The sequence below is a fragment of the Pristis pectinata genome, chromosome 6 (genome assembly GCF_009764475.1).
Source record: "Pristis pectinata isolate sPriPec2 chromosome 6, sPriPec2.1.pri, whole genome shotgun sequence".
Taxonomy (NCBI): Eukaryota; Metazoa; Chordata; class Chondrichthyes; order Rhinopristiformes; family Pristidae; genus Pristis; species Pristis pectinata.
Genome location: NC_067410.1, coordinates 30,204,524 through 30,221,842, shown reverse-complemented (window position 1 = coordinate 30,221,842; position 17,319 = coordinate 30,204,524). Strand labels below are relative to the sequence as shown.

At 37.0% G+C, this 17,319-nt stretch overlaps 1 protein-coding gene across 1 annotated transcript in view; it reads left to right on the top strand.

The window, feature by feature from the left end:
• Nucleotides 1-17,319, top strand: part of LOC127571379 (A disintegrin and metalloproteinase with thrombospondin motifs 9-like) — a 205,506-nt gene that overhangs the window by 13,224 nt on the left and 174,963 nt on the right. Inside the window, exon 3 of the mRNA XM_052017693.1 lies at nucleotides 5,703-5,868. Within this exon, the coding sequence (XP_051873653.1) occupies nucleotides 5,703-5,868 (166 nt within the window). The remainder of the gene's footprint in view (nucleotides 1-5,702; nucleotides 5,869-17,319) is intronic.

The window sequence follows — 17,319 nt, the reverse complement described above, 5'->3', positions numbered from 1 at the left end:
AATTCTGGCATTTTTCCAACAATCAGCTGATAGTTACTTTCTTTTTGCCTTCCACCCTTTTGATTAGGTATGTTATATTTGTAGTTTTCTTCTCCTACAGTACTTCCCCAGAATCTAAGGATTTTTAGAAGGTTACAAGCACTACATTCAATATCTCTGTAGCCACTTCTTTTGGAATCCTCGGATGCATTAGATCTTAGGGATTTATCGGCCTTTAGCCCTTTTAGTTTCACAAATGATGGTGATAGTGGTTAATTCCTCCAGCATTTTTTCATATCAATGGGATATTGTATCTTCTTCTGTAAGGCCTGTTGCAAAATATCTGTTTTACTCCTCTGTATTTCCTTGTTCCCCACAGCCATTTCCCTGCCCTATACTCTAAGGTACCCATGTTTACTATGTACTAAATGGAGCTATTATTGTCAGTTTTTATTTTTCTTGCCCTCATAGTTTCTTTTCTCCTTCTTACTTATTTCTTTAGTCCTCCTTTGCTGGGTTCGGGATTTATTCCTATCTTTGGATGTGCCTCAACTTTTGCCACCTCTTTAACTTTTGGCATCTCATTCATCTAAGTAGCCTCCTTAACTTCATTGATTAACCATGGTTGGTTCATCCCCCTTAGAATCATTTCTCTTCATTGGGTTGCATTTTTACCATGGAAAGAATTAGGAGAGGTGATACTAACTAAATAGTACAGTTTGAAAGCAGGCGTGCTGTTGTGATAAGTGGCAAGAAAATAAAGACCAAGGGGTTTACGTCCATGGGTCACTGGACAATGTAGGAAAAATTAAGAAAGCTTCGCTTAAAAAATGTGAAAGGAATTCTTGGTGTTGTCCATACAGGGATCAAGCATGAGAGCAAGGAAATTATTAACCTCCTTATAAAACCAGTTAGACCTTGTACCAGGACATTACTCTTTATGAACTATGTCAAGGATTCAAAGAAGGTGTAGAATGGATTTATAGATCTGATACCAGAGATATTTTCAGTCATGTTGAAGGACTTGAGAAACCAGAGTTGTTCTCCATAGAGTAGAGAAGGTCAAGAGGAGAATTGATAGATGCCTCCAAAGTCATGTGTGTATTTGATGGAGTAAATAAAGTCATGATGTGTTGGTGATCTGTACAGGTTGGACAAATTACACCTCAACAGCACTGTCACCAATGTCTTCATAGGGAGCTTCACTAGCATCATGGGGAAACCTTTAAACTAATCTAGCTTGGTAGGCTGGGGCAGGGAGAGGGATGAGTATAGGGATATGCCATGTAAAAGGAGAAAAAGGTGCAAAAAAGATCACAAGATCACAAGACAAGGGAGCAGAAGTAGGCCGTTTGGCCGATCGAGTCTGCTCCATGAACTAAACTAAAACTATTCCTATCTAGCCCTAATTTCTGGTCTTATCCCCATATCCCTTGATACCTTGACTAATTAGATACCTATCAATCTCCTCCTTAAACGCCTCCAATGGTTGGGCCTCCACAGCTGTACATGGCAAAGAATTCCATAATTTACTACCCTCTGGCTAAAGAAATTTCTCCTCATTTCTGTTTTAAACCGGTACCCTCTAATTCTAACATTGTGCCCTCTAGCCTGGACTCACCCACCAAGGGAAACAGCTTAACCACATCTACTCCGTCCAGTCCTTTCAACATTCTAAGTGTTTCTATGAGGTTCCCTCTCATTCTTCTGTACTCCAGTGAGTACATTCCAAGAGCTGACAAATGCTCATCATAAGTAAGCCCTTTCATTCCGGGATTTATCCTCGTAAATCTTTTCTGAACCCTCTCCAACATCAGTACAACCTTCCTAAGATAAGGGGCCCAAAACTGCACACACTATTCCAAATGAGGCCTCACCAATGCCCCATAGAGCCTCATCAACACTTCCTTACTTTTATACATTATACCTCTCGAAATGAATGCCAACATAGCATTCGCTTTCTTTACAATTTTTCCAAAAAAGATTGAGAGAGATAAATAACATCAGAACAAGGAAAAGAGAGATTTGAGACAGAGCCAGGTTTTTTTAAAGGTATCATTGTTAATCACATGTACATTGAAACATGCAGTGAAATGCATCTTTTTGCATAGGGTGTTCTGGAGGCAGCCCACAAGTGTCGCCATGCTTCCGGCACCAACATAGCATGCCCACAACTTCCTAACCTGTACGTCTTTGGAATGTGGGAGGAAACTGGAGCACCCGGAGGAAACCCACGCAGACACGGGGAGAATGTACAAACTCCTTACAGACAGTGGCCGAAATTGAACCCAGCTCGCTGGCGCTGTAAGAGCTACACTACCGTGCCTGCCCTAAGTACAAGAAAGTCTAAGATAGGTTTATAATGTATATGTATGTAAACACAAAAATTGTATTAAACACAAAGCAAATTAAACAAGATTGATTAGCTTCACGTACAATTGACCTCCTGGGATTTTAACGTTGAGGCACTAAATACATGTTAAACAAAAGGGAAGGAATAAGTTCTAAATATTTCTGAATTAAAGGTCTTCAGGAAAGAAAGGGAAGTGGCAGTATTGATAAAGGAGAATATTACAGTGCTGGAGAGAGGGAATGTCCTGAGGTGAACAGGGATAGAATCTCTCTGTTTAGAATTAAGAAACAATGCAGGTGTGATTCCACTATTGGAACTATTGTGTAGGCCCAGACTTGTGGGAAAGACATTGGGAAGCAAATTTGCTGGGAATATTGCAGAGATTTGAAAAATACGTAGTGTAACATGAGACTTTAGCAATCCAAATATCAACCAAGATAACATGGCATAAGGGCAGATAGAGGGAGGAGTTTCTTAAGTGTGTTCAGGAGAGGGTTCTTGATCACTATGTTTCTGGCCCAACAGGAAGGCAGCACTGTTGGACTTGGTTCTGGGATATGAGTGAGACCAAGTCGGCAAGTATCAGTGGGGAACTTCTAGGAAACAGTGATCATAACATCATTAGGGTTTAGAGTAGCTATGGGAAAGAATACAGTCCATTTAAAATGAAAATGGTCAACTGCAGAAGGGCCAATTTCATTGGGATGATAACAGCTCTGGTCCAAGTGAATGATCTCAAAGTTTGGCAGGCAATAATACATTGAATAATGTGAGGCCTTTGAAGTGTGAGTTTTCGTTCCAGTGCTAATACATTCCCATGAGGGAGAAGAGTAGAGGAAATAAATCCAAACTTCATTGATGACCACAAAGATAGAGAGCAAAATAGAGGAGAAAACAAAGAGAATATGACATACTTACCTCAAGTGCAGAACAGGCTGATTTCAGAAAAGGAAATGAGGGAGGCAAAGGGAGAGCATGAGAATAGATTGGCAGCAAACTTAAAAGGGAATCCTGAAATATTGTCGACATGTAACTAGGTGTTGGTTTGAAGATAAGTGGGACAGTTTGGAGCCTGCCGGAAATCTTCTCATGGAGTCAGAAGATGTGGGTGAGGAATAGAGGTTCTGAAGGGCTAAAACTTGATAAAGGGAAAGTACTGGAAAGACTAGCTTTGCTTACAGAAGATAAATCATATGGACTAGAGGGGATGTATCGCAGGTTACTGAGGGAAATAAGTTTGGAAATTCCAGAGGTTTTGGCCATAATCTTACAGATGTTGATAGATTCAGGGATGGTGCTTGAGGACCGAAAAATTGCAAATGTTACGCTTTTGTTCAATTAAGGCTGTAGGGGTAAACCCACAAACCACAGACCCGTGGTGGTTAAAGTTCTAGGACCAACAATGAAGAGAAAAATTAGCAATCCCTTGGGAAAAGAGAAAGCCATCATGGATTTGTTAAAGCAAATTCTAGCTTGATAGGGATTTTGGTGAAATAACAGAGGGCCAGTGTTAAAATGTGATTGAACGGGTATATATGTTCAGGTATATAAGTGGCATTTGACAAGGTGCCTCATAATGGCATGCCGTCATGATTGAAAGCCATGGAGTAAAAGGGTTTATATCCACATTGATATAAAACTGGCTAGCTAACAAGAAACATGGAGTTGCAAGTGAAAGGTTGTTACTTTGAATGGCAGGGAAAGGAACAGTGGAGTTCCCCAGGAGTTGGTTCCAGGACCACTGCTTTCCTTAATATTAGCCGCAACTAGAATATTCTGTCCAGTTCCGGGCACGATCTTTCCTAAACTGTGGTGTGATTGTATTAAGAGATTTACCAAAATGATTTCAGGGTCGAGGGACATTGGTTAAATGGAAGTTGAGAAATTGGAGTTCTTCTCTATGGAATAGAAGAGGTTACTGGTGATCTGATAGGGGTATTTAAAATTATGAAAGGCACAGACAGAATAGATGGAGAGAAACTGTCTCCTTTTGCAAAGGGTAAAGAACGAGGGAACATAGAGTGAAACTCTCTGACTCTATACAGTGATTGGCAAAGAAACAAAAATGACATGAGGAAGTCAGCTTGTACACAGTGCATTGTAAGTAGTAGGGGCAGACTTGATTGTGGCTTTGGAAAAGGCAAGAGAGACTATAGGTGACCTCTGCATCATTGGCAGTTCTGGAAACAGAAATTTGCTTTACAGAATTCACAAATCACTACCAAGAAATCTGGGATACGGAATAAAAATACGTTCTTATGAAATTTTTGTGAAAATAAGGTAACTAAATAAACACACAATTTTTTTTCAACTAGCATTTCTTGATACTGCGCATATAAAGTGGCTTTGCATTACAGAAAATCGCGATACAGATCATTTTCTAGGAACACAACCCACCCCCTACCCCCCCCCCCAACCGTAAGGCGGGGCTCACCTCTAGTTAGAATGCATTTACATGGAGCCAGTACAGATTCAGTGGGACAACTGGCCTCCTATGCTATAACCATTCTGTGACTCTCTGTGATCAAAAGAAAGTGGTTGAATATGATTGACAAAAGAATTGGATAACACAAGACTTTTTTTCACAAACTAAGCTTGTGTGATCTGGAAAGAATACCTGACCAAAATAATTTGATAATAGCAGTCAAAAGACTGTTACTATTAAGTCAGTTTGCTAAGGTATTGACCAGTTAACTTAAAGGGAAATGAATTACAGACTTTGGGGAAAGAACGAGCGAATGGGATCAGTTGGACCACTTTACCATAGAATTGGCAAGGCGATGATGAGTCAGGTAGGCTCCTCGAGTCCTGTATCATTCTATGTTTCCCATAAAAGTGGAACTTCTGACATTGGCAGTCAGCATTGGTCCCACTCTCCTCAGGTTCTCCAGTTTCCTGTTGAGTGAACTGAATGGTAAACAATGCTTCTCCATACTTTATAACTAGTTTGTCCTGCAATTCCCGGTAATCAACAGAATGGTAACTTCATGGGTATGTTATAAAATAGTGTGGGTCGACATCTTCTGCCCATCGCACTTCCATGGTGCACTTGGATTTCTGCCAAATATTACTTTATATAAAAAAATCTTTGACCTCCATATGCTTTGACCAATCATGTTTTCGGAAGTAAAATGGTAAGTCAGGTCTCTGACGCACAGTCTAAAAACTACTTAAGTACTTGTGTTTAACAGAATGTGTCCCTTTTGTCCTGAAGGTACGCAGCTTAATTTTTTTTCAGATTAATACATGTGTAATATATGGAATAACATTTCCATCCTTGTTATACAGCATATCATTAGACTTGCTGTGAGCAATGCCATAGTAGATTTACTAGGGTTATTAAATATGTTCTTGATAAATTTCTTCATAGCTTGGCACCTTCAGGTCTCATGATGGGGAGTATTTTGTTGAACCTCTTGTTCTGCCTGATGGGGAAGAATATGATGAAGAGCACAATAAACCTCATATTGTGTACAAACAAGATGCACTGAAGACTAAAGCAGCAAGGGAAGTCACTGATATATGTGGCAACTCAGGTATGTTTTGAACCTTCATTGTGAAGACTGGATACCTACTGTACTAAACAATAGGAGAGAGAACGAAGAAAATAAAACAATTATGTCCATCTATTATTAGTGGAAAGCAATTAAAAGTGAGAAATATAATGAAGATATTTTAAGGTTCTAATTCCTTAGAGGGAAAATTACATTCACATAATATGGTTTAATAAGATTTGTAACTGAAAGTCATAGTTGGTACTTAAGAACAATTATGTAATAAATAATTGCAATCTCCGAGTATTTTGATGGTTTTCATTACTGTAATGTTTAAGTGCTGTTCTAATTCTTGAATGTGGAAGGTATTTTGTGTTATTTTTTAAGCTTTTAGATGTTTTTTAATTTAGTTAGAATGAACAATTATTTTCCTGTCTTAAATCATAAGGTTAATATTTTGTGAAAACAATTATGTATGTTTGAACTATTTAATGCAAATGTAAGTTTTTTTTGCCTTTTTTGCAATATTTGGTTCATGCCCAGGTTGAAATGGATCCAACATTTTAATTTAAATAATTTTTGTTATTGAGGAAAAAGTTATAGTGGCATAAGAATGTGATAAAGATGTTTACTTGTGAAAGCTGATAACTTGGTTAACATTTGAGTGACATATAACATAAAATTAAGAACAAATTTATTTATACAAATTAAAATGTTTGTTTCAGAACATTTTTCAAAAATTGCTGGAAAAAAATTTGGTTAAGCAAAGTAAAATTTATTGTAGATGATCCATACTTTTTATTATCTTTGGTGAGTGGTAAAATATGCTTTCATTGATGTATGTGGAACCCTGTTGACTGGCAGGAATTCACATGGCTATTAAGTTGTGTTAAATAGATAGGTGTTGCAATAATTATGATGTAGGTTGTGGATTTGACATTGTAAACCTAACATCAGTGTTTGTCACAGAGTAGACATCAATAGAGGCATGGAGCTTGAAGTTGAAGTTGTGGGAAGTTAATTATGATTCTCCTCAGAGGGAGGATAACAACTTTTGGATCATGACCAACATTTAATAAAGTGTCATTCTACTCCCATGAACAAATGCTAGTATTCTGAGCAGAGTTCAAGCAATGAACTATATGGGAATGCTCAAAATCTGAGCAATGCAATTAATTGTAGTAAATTAATTAGAAGGAATGTTCAAAGGTACAAATAGAGTCGTGCTAACAATATGACTTGAATGTTTTTTTGTTACTGGAGTAAATAAGAAATAAGTAGAACACTCATAGGTATAGACTAATAAACAATAAAGTTAGGGCTGGTTTACCTCAGGGAGCAAACTAAAAAGTGAGCAAACCTAATGCTATGGACATGATTTATGGAGTCGTGGAGATGTACAGCATAGCAACAGGTTCTTTGGCCTACTGTGTCTATGCTGACCATCATGCCTCTCTATACTAATCCTACTTGCCTGTATTAATTCCATATCCCTCAAGGCCCTGCGCATTCAAGTATCTGTCCAAATGCCTCAAAGGTTATTACTGTTCCTGTGTCCCCCACCTCCTCTGGCAGCACATTCTAGATACCATCTACACTCTGTGTAAACAAAAAATCACCCCTCAGATCTACTTTAAATTTCCTCCTCCTCACCTTAAACCTATGCGCTCTGGTTTTTGACACCCCTGCCCTGGACCACTATACCACCAATTTTGATGTTATCTGCAAACTTTACTGTCTATATCGCCAATATTCTCATCCAAATCATTAATATATTTATAGAGTTTTTAGAGGAGCAATTTTTGCATGGTGAGTTATTGATCTAAGTGAAGTTATTTGAGGAGCATTTCATGTGAGAAAACGAAGAACCCCTTCTGTTCACAGCCATATATACTTGTTCAATCAATTTTATACTTCTCAAGATCATGGTAGAGCAAGGAAACTTAAGCTAAAAGAAATCATTAATCTACTTAAAAACAGAAATAATTATCAAAACCTGGTGCACACCACTTCATCTATAATTGGTTTAAACACAAGATAACAAAGTCTCATGCCTGAATTGCAAGGTAACCAGCAACTTTGCTAACTAATCAATGTATTATTCATCAAAAGGTATTTGCAAGAAAGAGTTTTATTGAAAGAAATAAGTTTATGGTTTAAAATTTCACTCTGAATGCCATCGTAAACAGTAATTTTTTGCATGCTTAAATTGTAATGATTTTTGGTCAAATGTAAGATGTATGGAGAATTATTAGTACCAGTAGATAAACACTTTAGGTATCTTTCAATTTGTCTAATCACAATCACAGGTCAAATTCATGTATGACTAGGGTTTCTTCGGCACCCCTCTACAGAAATCTAATCAAAGAGATTCAGACTTGGAGTTGTGAGAAAGGTGCGCACAAATCTAAGATCAGACAAGGGTGTTGGAGATTATTTCATGATTTCAAGGACATTTTTGAGGAGGAAGTTGATGACACTCTTCATAACTCTATCCATTCTTAAACCAATTCAAGGGCTGGTTTGTCCCTTGTGCCCTGATAACTAGAATGTAATATAGTACTTGGGGAATTACTTAATCAGGATACTGTAGATCATCAGCATGATTACCTCTGATTTATACTGTAGTAATTTGGCAATGTAGCTCATCACTTTTCTCATTTTGTTTAGAACTCAGTGCATCTTCCCTACGAAAATCAAACTATTTACTACTCCCTTTTTGCTGATGAGTTCTGATGGAGTTCTGCCTAGTTTAATCACTAGCTTTTCTTCATGTGATCATCTTTCATACTGCCTTTAGACTCTTTGGAAGACTAAGGGTACAACCACAGGGTTCCTGCCATCTACCTTGGCTACGTTTTGCAATTTTAATTTTTCTCTACTGAAACTTCTTTCCTATTCTTTATTTTCTAAATATGTTCATAAATTTAATCCTTAAATTTGTCGCCACCGAATACAAAAATTATAAAAAATATTATTGTTAAGGACTATAGTTGAAGTTACCTGAGTTTATCACCATTTCCAAAATCATATCCTGGTGCTTACATTTTCTGAATTAAAATAGCTATCAACTATTTACAAACTTAATCCTTCATCTCATAAGAAATTTTGGTATAATCTGCACCATGCTATTTAGTAAGCTTGTCAAAGACTTCATAGGGTTTAGTTATACAACATCTTATGAAGGGTAACCTAGCACCTTACCCAGGGAACATTCTCAGAAGTAATGACTTGGAACTATGTTTAGTCCATGTCAGTCTTCTGGTTTTCTCTTTCAAATCTGATCACTAGTTCCATTTTTAAGAAGTTTGTTATTTTCAATAAACTCATCAATGGCTTTTCAGAATTTATCTCTGATGTTTCACTTTCCATCGGTTTTTTAATATCTTTAGGATTGCCTTTGGTTAATCCATGATTAGTTGTTCAGTCTTAAGAGCTTTTGTTATATTCTTATGTTTATCTGGAATTACAGCAGGTTGGGGATTCTGTCTGTATGGATATCAGGTTAAGATTTTTGGGGAAAGGGGATTTTTCCTATCTCCCACCATGATGTGTGTGGAAGATGAACAGGGAACACCGGAGAATCAGTGTAAATGAAATTTATGTTGTATCTTCTGTTTTTCTGCTGAAGTTCTGATTTCTAGTTTGATTAATTGACAATGCCAGGTATTTGTTGTCTCTTCATCAATTAAACTTTAATATCGAATCAAGGACAAATATCTACACCTTTGCAGTAGTCTAAAATATTGTGTTTATGTGTTATGATGCACCTCTACTTATCAAGCAGTATATCCTATATTGACTGCATTATCTACGTCATATTTTTACCTGATTGGCTTTAACTATGAATAGTAAAGATAATCTACCACTGAAAAAATACATATTCAACCAGAACACACAGATGGCTAAACAGCAGTTCAGCAGAGAACCAGCAGATAATTGCAGCACATGCATCAGTGAGGTCCGACTTCTGCATCCATACACTGTACCACAGATGTCAGCAGCAGAAGAGAAGTTGAATGCAAGCACATTTGGCCTGTTGTCTTTCCTTGACTCACCATTGAGTTCTGTAGCATTTTGGAAGATGAGGGACCAGATGCGGCCCAACTTGAATGGGTTTGCTGACCCTCATTAAAAATAGTAAGTTTAGATCATTTTTTTGAGTTTTGAATAATTCACTGTAGAAATAAGTATCAATGTTTTGAAAAAAATGGCATTAAGATTCTCTCTGACTTATTGTAAAACTAAATAATTAGAAAATGGAATTCTGCATTTTCAGTAAAACATTTTATTCTCATAATATTATTGATTATTTTCTTTGTCATCTGAATTAGTCAAGAACTACCAAGTTAGCATTTACGAATATAAGAATATATAAAAATATCCTGTCCATTTGCATTGGTTTATGACAGATTTTGTTCACTGATTTGAAAGTGACATTGAGCAGAAACTCGGCATTGCTTGAGGGGGAAATGGGGGAAAACACTTTATAAATTGGGTGTAGTTTTGCATACAGTTTGTATTGTAATCATTGATTGCACTCAGAACAAAAAGTCTATTCTATAAATTTTGCTTTATGAAACATGATTTGAGCATCTCAACATAATGCAAGTGAATGGTTATTTACCCATTTCACTTAATGCTGAGAATTTGAAAACAGTTGTTCACAGAATGGATTTATTTATGCAGCTGTGAATCCGTGTTTACTTAGCTGTGGAGGATAAAGGAAGCACTATTTACTTTTCAGGGATCAATATAAAAAGAACACTATTTTTCCAGTTTCTGTCAGGATTTTATTACAATATTCTTTCATTGGGGATCTGCATCTTCCCATTCCAGAACATAGTGTCTTCTGACTTCTTGTGAACAGCACCAAACTGCATAGGTTATTTTATTCATTCACTGTTATGACCAATATTCATTACCCATTCTCAATGTCCCTGAGAAGGTGGAAGCAAGTTGTTTTACTGATAAGTGGTGGTGCATCTATTACAGAGGTTAGTTGAAAGTGAACAGTGTTGCTGTGGGTTGGAAATCTGAAGCCCAGGAAAAAATGCAGATATCATTCCATTACTGATTCAAATGGGCTGTTATGAAATCTTGTAGTTTTGTGGTTACAACTATTGATGCCAACATTATTTGCTTAATTTTATTTAATTATTGAGATTAGAATTCACACCTGCCATTGGTGGGAATTGATGAAGTGTCTTTGCATTGTTGTAATTAAAATGATAATGTTACTCATTTCTAATTGAGTAATATTATCATTTTAACATATGCCTTCTCATATTGCACTTGATATGCAAAGTATCAATCACAATTCCACCTTAATGAATCCAATATCATCTTCATAAAACTGTAAAGTCTGAAGAGGTATAGAATGCACCACTGAGTATGTAGTATTGAAGAACGAGTCTGAAAAATAAGTCAGCTGACAGCAAAGAACAGGAATCAATGCAGTTTGTTCATCATTTATTGAAAATCTTTTCAACCAGCAAACTGTGAAACTTAGGATTGGAACTTAATTTATATCATGATCAGACCGTAAAAATGTTACAAAACCATCTGTAAAATACTATTTTGTATTGTTTAAAAAAGGTCTTTGAAAGATTTTTCCATTAGGTATTTGTGCTTCCTTGAGAATGGGATTTCCCAGCTGTATTGCCTTTATGAGAAAACTCTGTGGGTTGTTCAGTTTGCATCAGTTCCAACAATTACAGTAACTGCTTAATGATTGACAAGAAGACTGGTCATTCTGTGCATGCCAAAACCTGCTCTTCTTGAGACTTGTCTCCCTTCTTTTAAAATTCTTCTTTTCTAGTCCAGTGCCAACCCTTGAAAGGGAAACAATAATGGTGACAGAGACTGACGTGTATTTTTTATGTTAGGAAATTGCTGCTTTAATTACTTATCCACAGTGTGTCCCAGTGGAAGTGTTACATATGGTACTATGGAGGCTTGTGTTTGGACACCTGTTCGTTCTTATCTACATAACTGACTTGTGTGTAGAGAACAATGGTAAACTTGTTAAATGATCAATCGAAGTTAAACAGAGAGAGCAAAGGGATGGAAGATGTTTTTCATGTAACAGTACTTGCATTAGTAATGCAATTCTCACAAGAATAGAATATTGCATTTTGGGTACAGAATGAATCTGTGAGCTAGAAATTGGAAGTATCGAGTAATAAAGTATAGTGGTTTGAAACATCCTAAGGATGCGATAAGGTATTTATCTTTTCTGCTTGCTCTACTTTTTGCTTCATCTTTCATTAATTTGTTAACTACTTAGGACTTGGATTTTAGTCTGGATCCATCTTCTGTGCAGCAGTGGAGGAGGTCTTGCCATTGTAAAATTGGTTAACATGGAATAACGGGTTTCTGCAGACTTTAACTGCTAGGTTCCTTTCTACAAGCAGCCTGATTCACATGCTGGAATAATTTTCATCTGGGATACTCACTTCAGGAGGTCAAAACCCAAGGTGTCAGTTGAATAGGAGCACGTCAACCACCTCCTGCCCCATCTGCAGAAGAGTCTACGGGTCACACACTGGCCTCATTAGAGACCATGGAACCCACAATACTAGAGTAGAAGCTAGTCATCCTCAATCCTAAGAGACTTTAGAGGAGCATTTTGTCAATTCGTCTTGATTTCACTTCACTAATGTTTCATGATCAATTTGGAATCCATGAGAAGAAAGATGGGAAGGCAAACTAAACTGTTGACTCATGCTATTTAGACAAATTTATTCTCATTGACTTAGGTTTTTGTAAGTTTCATTTTTCATTTTTCATTCATAAAAGTCATGAAATAATTTGTACTCCAAGTAATTCTGATTTTTTAAATCTATTTTATAATATCAGTTTAGTCATTTAGTTCTGGAGGGAATACATCCTCACGTAGTCCAGCCTAATGTATGTACAAGAAATTTAACCAAGATAGGAATAATTTAGACATGCATATGTACATTTATATATCTTGTTTAATGTCTGCATTTTAGTTAAAAGTTCTTACAGTCTATGTGTTTATTTTTCCTAATGTTTCTGTATTGTACTATAAGGTTCAATGCCTATAATTTCTCAATGGACATGTATTTATTTTTCTTTAAACCTTTGCCTATTTAACTAATATATTTGATGACCTTCGGTCTAGATTCTAGTCCATGTTTAGGAAATATTTTACACCTGTTACTTACGGTGGGGCAATTGTCACTTGAAAGCTGGCATTTATGTCATAGAACATTTTTTTGGGAATGAAGATATGTGTCAGGATATGTTGAGAATAAGAGATCAAAGAGTTGCTGCCTTCTTTGTGTGGTAAATATCAGTGATGGTGGAAGAGTTTTCCTGGTTGGATTATTCCTTATTGTGTTCATGTGAAGACTGGGTCACAGGGAAAGCATTGTTAGGATATGTTGATCCACCACATACATATTATTTGACTTTAAATAAATATCATTAACTTTGCAATAATATAACCACCTATTTGGAAAGGGTCAATGCAGGGACATAATTGACCACAAAATTGCTAGAATAATTGATGGCAATTAGACAAAAATAAGCACTAGTTATACAGCAATTTTAAGATGAATAATTTTCTCTGAATCATGTTTAATGTTACTTTTTTTTGTTTTCTTCTGTCCATGTCCACTCCTTTCAAAAGCTTTCAATATAATTAACTTCTTTTGTCTATTGTGCACCCAAAACATCACACTTCTCAGGCCTCACACATTCTCAGTTACCGCTTTAAATAATGAGGAATGACTAGGGAAAACAATTATCACTCCAAAACTTAGCAGTATCATAAAGCAATCCCTATAAATAATTCATGGAGCTGGAAATTGATTTGCATACAAAAAAATTGTGTTAATGTGGCACTGCACAGGACCTCGTGCCTGTTTCTTCCAAAGCCACAGAGCCAGGAGGAATTTCTCCTTATGTAAGGAGTTGCAGGCACATGTGAACCAATTTCCACACTATTTAGCACAGTTATGCACATTAGCTGCACACAATGTAAGCTTGCCTGTGCAACCTTTTGCCATTGTAGAATCCCTTACAATGATGGTTCTTAAAGGCAAGTATGGTGCTAATTCAGCTGACATTCTAGGAGTAGTGGAACCTCCACAAGAGTAGGTACCCTGATTCTCCAGACCCAACTGTCGTAGCAGACTGAGATGTGGGAAAAGGATCAGAACACCAATGAATTTAGAATTCCTTAAATATGCAAAATGGGTTAATTGATGCATCACAGATGAATCCATCATTGTCCATGGCTAATTCCCCAATAGTTTTCCAGGTTAAGGATATTCATTAACATCCCAGCAGACCACCTACCATTAAGACCTGGTTTCTTGGTCAAAGTCTACACTATGTTCCAGTTATTCACACACCACATTACTGAAGCAAGAACACCAAAATTCCTTGTGTGTTTATTGGTGTCGTTGTTGTGTCCTTGACAGCCTATTACATGCAGAAGCAGGTGATTCAATTTCCCAGTGTGCCGTATGCATTCTGAAATGTTCTGCTGACATTTAGTGATTGATTATTATATTTCCATTCAGTTGCATTGCACACAAAATGCATGCACTTCATATTTGAATTTTTTAGCTCATGGGTTTTTTAAACATATTTTGAAAATGTTGTTTCATTTTATTTATGTCAATATATGTTATAAGATGCAACATTAATAATAAATTTGTAAAAACAGTTCTGGGGGAACTGTAAACTTTCTGTTAAATACTGGAGATGCCCTCCATCTACAACTGAGAAATGAACTAAAAGTACATTTCAGCCCTGGATGCTTTTCAGCTGAGTCTTGGGATCTGGATTTCTCTCAGTTTCTGTGGAATTATAATATTCAAAGTGCAAATAGCAGAATACATAAAATATGAAGTATAAATATTTGAGAGGAATGTTCTTTGAATACTCCTGACCATTTATCTGTTAACCCAGCAGCATAATTTTTCTTCATTGTTCTTTGTGGGATTCTGCAGCTCTTCTGATGTAACTAACTTAAAAATAATTAATTATTAATGATTTTTTTTTGCTGCTTTAGGGACTTAAAGCATCCAAAATAAATACATGTTGCTTTTCAAGCCCTAAACTGAAACTTCTGAGTTAAGGGTGGAAGTGCAGAAAGTTTAATGAAGGGTTTAGGACAATTTTGGGACAAGATGCTGAATTCAAACATAACAGGTAGAGTCAAGTAAACTGTACAACATGGGGAATGTCAAGGAAAGTTTAATGAAGGGTTTGGGACAATTTTGGGACAAGATGCTGAGTTCAAACATAACAGGTAGAGTCAGGTAAACTGTACAACATGGGGAATGGCCACATGTTCATTCTCATTTGATTGAAGGATTGGGTGCAATTAACAAACTAAATTGTGTGATAATCCACTGGAAGTTACAACTTTCATATTTCTCTATGACATAGAAGGAGGCCATTCAGCCCATGAAATCTGTGCCAGCTCCCAGAGCGATCCCATTCCCTTGCATGTTTCCCTGTAACCTATTCTCTCCTACAAATCCATTAATTCTGCTATTATTCTCCTACCATCCACCTACACCGCGGGTAATTCACAGCAGCTAATTAAACTACCAGTGAGCAAGCCTTTGGGATGCGGGAGGAAACCAGAGCACCTGGAAGAAACCCACACAGTCACAGAGAGAGAATGCAAACTCCATCCAGAAAACACTGAGGTCAGGATTGAAGCCAGGTCATTAGAGCTGTGAGGCAGCAGTATTACCTGCTTCGCCACTGTGTGGCCTATTATTTGAATATACCTAGAGAGTGCATGAGCAATTCAGTTCTGTCATGAAAATATCTTTTGTTTAAACGTAGCAACACAAACAACAGTAGCTTATCCATAAATGCAGAACAATGTGGAATTGAGAGTTTGGATGGAGATTTAGAGTACAGATGAAGACCAAACCTGATAAGATATCTTTATTAGTCATCTGTACTGTACATCGAAACACACAGTGAAATACATCTTTTGCATAGAGTGTTCTGGGGACCAACATAGCATGCCCACAACTTCCTAACCCATACCTCTTTGGAATGTGGTAGGAAACCGGAGCACCTGGAGGAAACCCACGCAGACATGGGGAGAACGTACAAACTCCTTACAGACAGTGGCCGGAATTGAACCCGGGTCGCTGCCGCTGTAAAGCGTTACGCTAACCACTACACTACCATGCCTGCCCTTGCACTACTTTGCCTGCAGAACCCCATTATGTGCTTTCAGGGGATCATGGACCCCCTTTTGGAATTCTACATACTTTAGCAATTGTAGCTTCAAGAAATTAAAAATATGGCAATGGAAAATAGGGCAAAGAAAATGACACATAATTATATCAAAGTAGTAGCATAGAAAATAAGTAAGCATGAATTCAACAATAAAGGAAAATTAATTGACTGCAGATGCAGGAAATTTGAAATAAAAACAAAATGCTACAATTCTCAGTCAAGGTAGCATGTGTGTAGAGAAAAAGAGTTACTATTTCAAGATGATGATCTTTCATTAGAACTAGGAAAACTTAGAAAACGAATATGCTTTAAATTGCAGAGAAGAGTGAAGGGTGGAGCGAATAAAGGAAAAGTCTGCGGTTTGGAAATCAATAGGGACCGACTGGTACACATGGTACTAGTAGCAGTTGAGAGAGGTCGATGAAGGCTTGTTAATAGCAGCCGATCTGTCTGGAGGAGATGTAAAGAGAAGGATATGGATTAAGGTAGAAGGAAGATAAAAGGAAGTGCTCGAACTATGTGTAAAATTCTCTCCCTGCGCTTGAAACCTGAATAGCTTTTTTCCAGCATTCTCTTTAATTTCAGGTTTCTAATAACTGCATTGCATTGTACTCCATAGTTCCAGCATTGTTGTATTTTCTTTCTCCTCTGTCCTCACTAATGTTCTCCTAATTTACATCCCTTCCAGACAGATCAACAGCTATTAACAAACCTTCACGATCCTCTCAGCTGGCACCAGCACCATCTATGTTACTCAGTCTGCACCCGATCACACTCATTCTCTTTGTTCTCTCCATCTCTTTGCCTTCATTGCAACTTAAAATGAGCAAGCTTGCTAACTTTTTACAGTTCTGAAGGAAAGTCATCAACCTGAAATACTAACTCTGTTTCTCTCCGCTCACGCACTGCCTTGATATTTCCACCATTTTCTGAAATTATTTAAAACAAATGTGGAAATTTGCTTCTTCAGTCTAACTCAGAAACTAGAGGTAAAAGAGAATTAAGGAGAGTTCTTGAGGAAAATGTAATGCAAGTTACTATAAAGCACATTTTACATGGTATATGGAATTAGAAATTTTTCAGTAAGCATGAGATAATGGGAGTAATAATCTGAGAGAGCAGATAGCTCATCCATGGTAGAATCAGCTGTATTGTCATCTCATTAAAACAAAGGTCATTTGATCCATTCCAACCTGACATCACCCCAAGAAGAAAATTGAAACCTACCCAAGATCCCTCTCATTT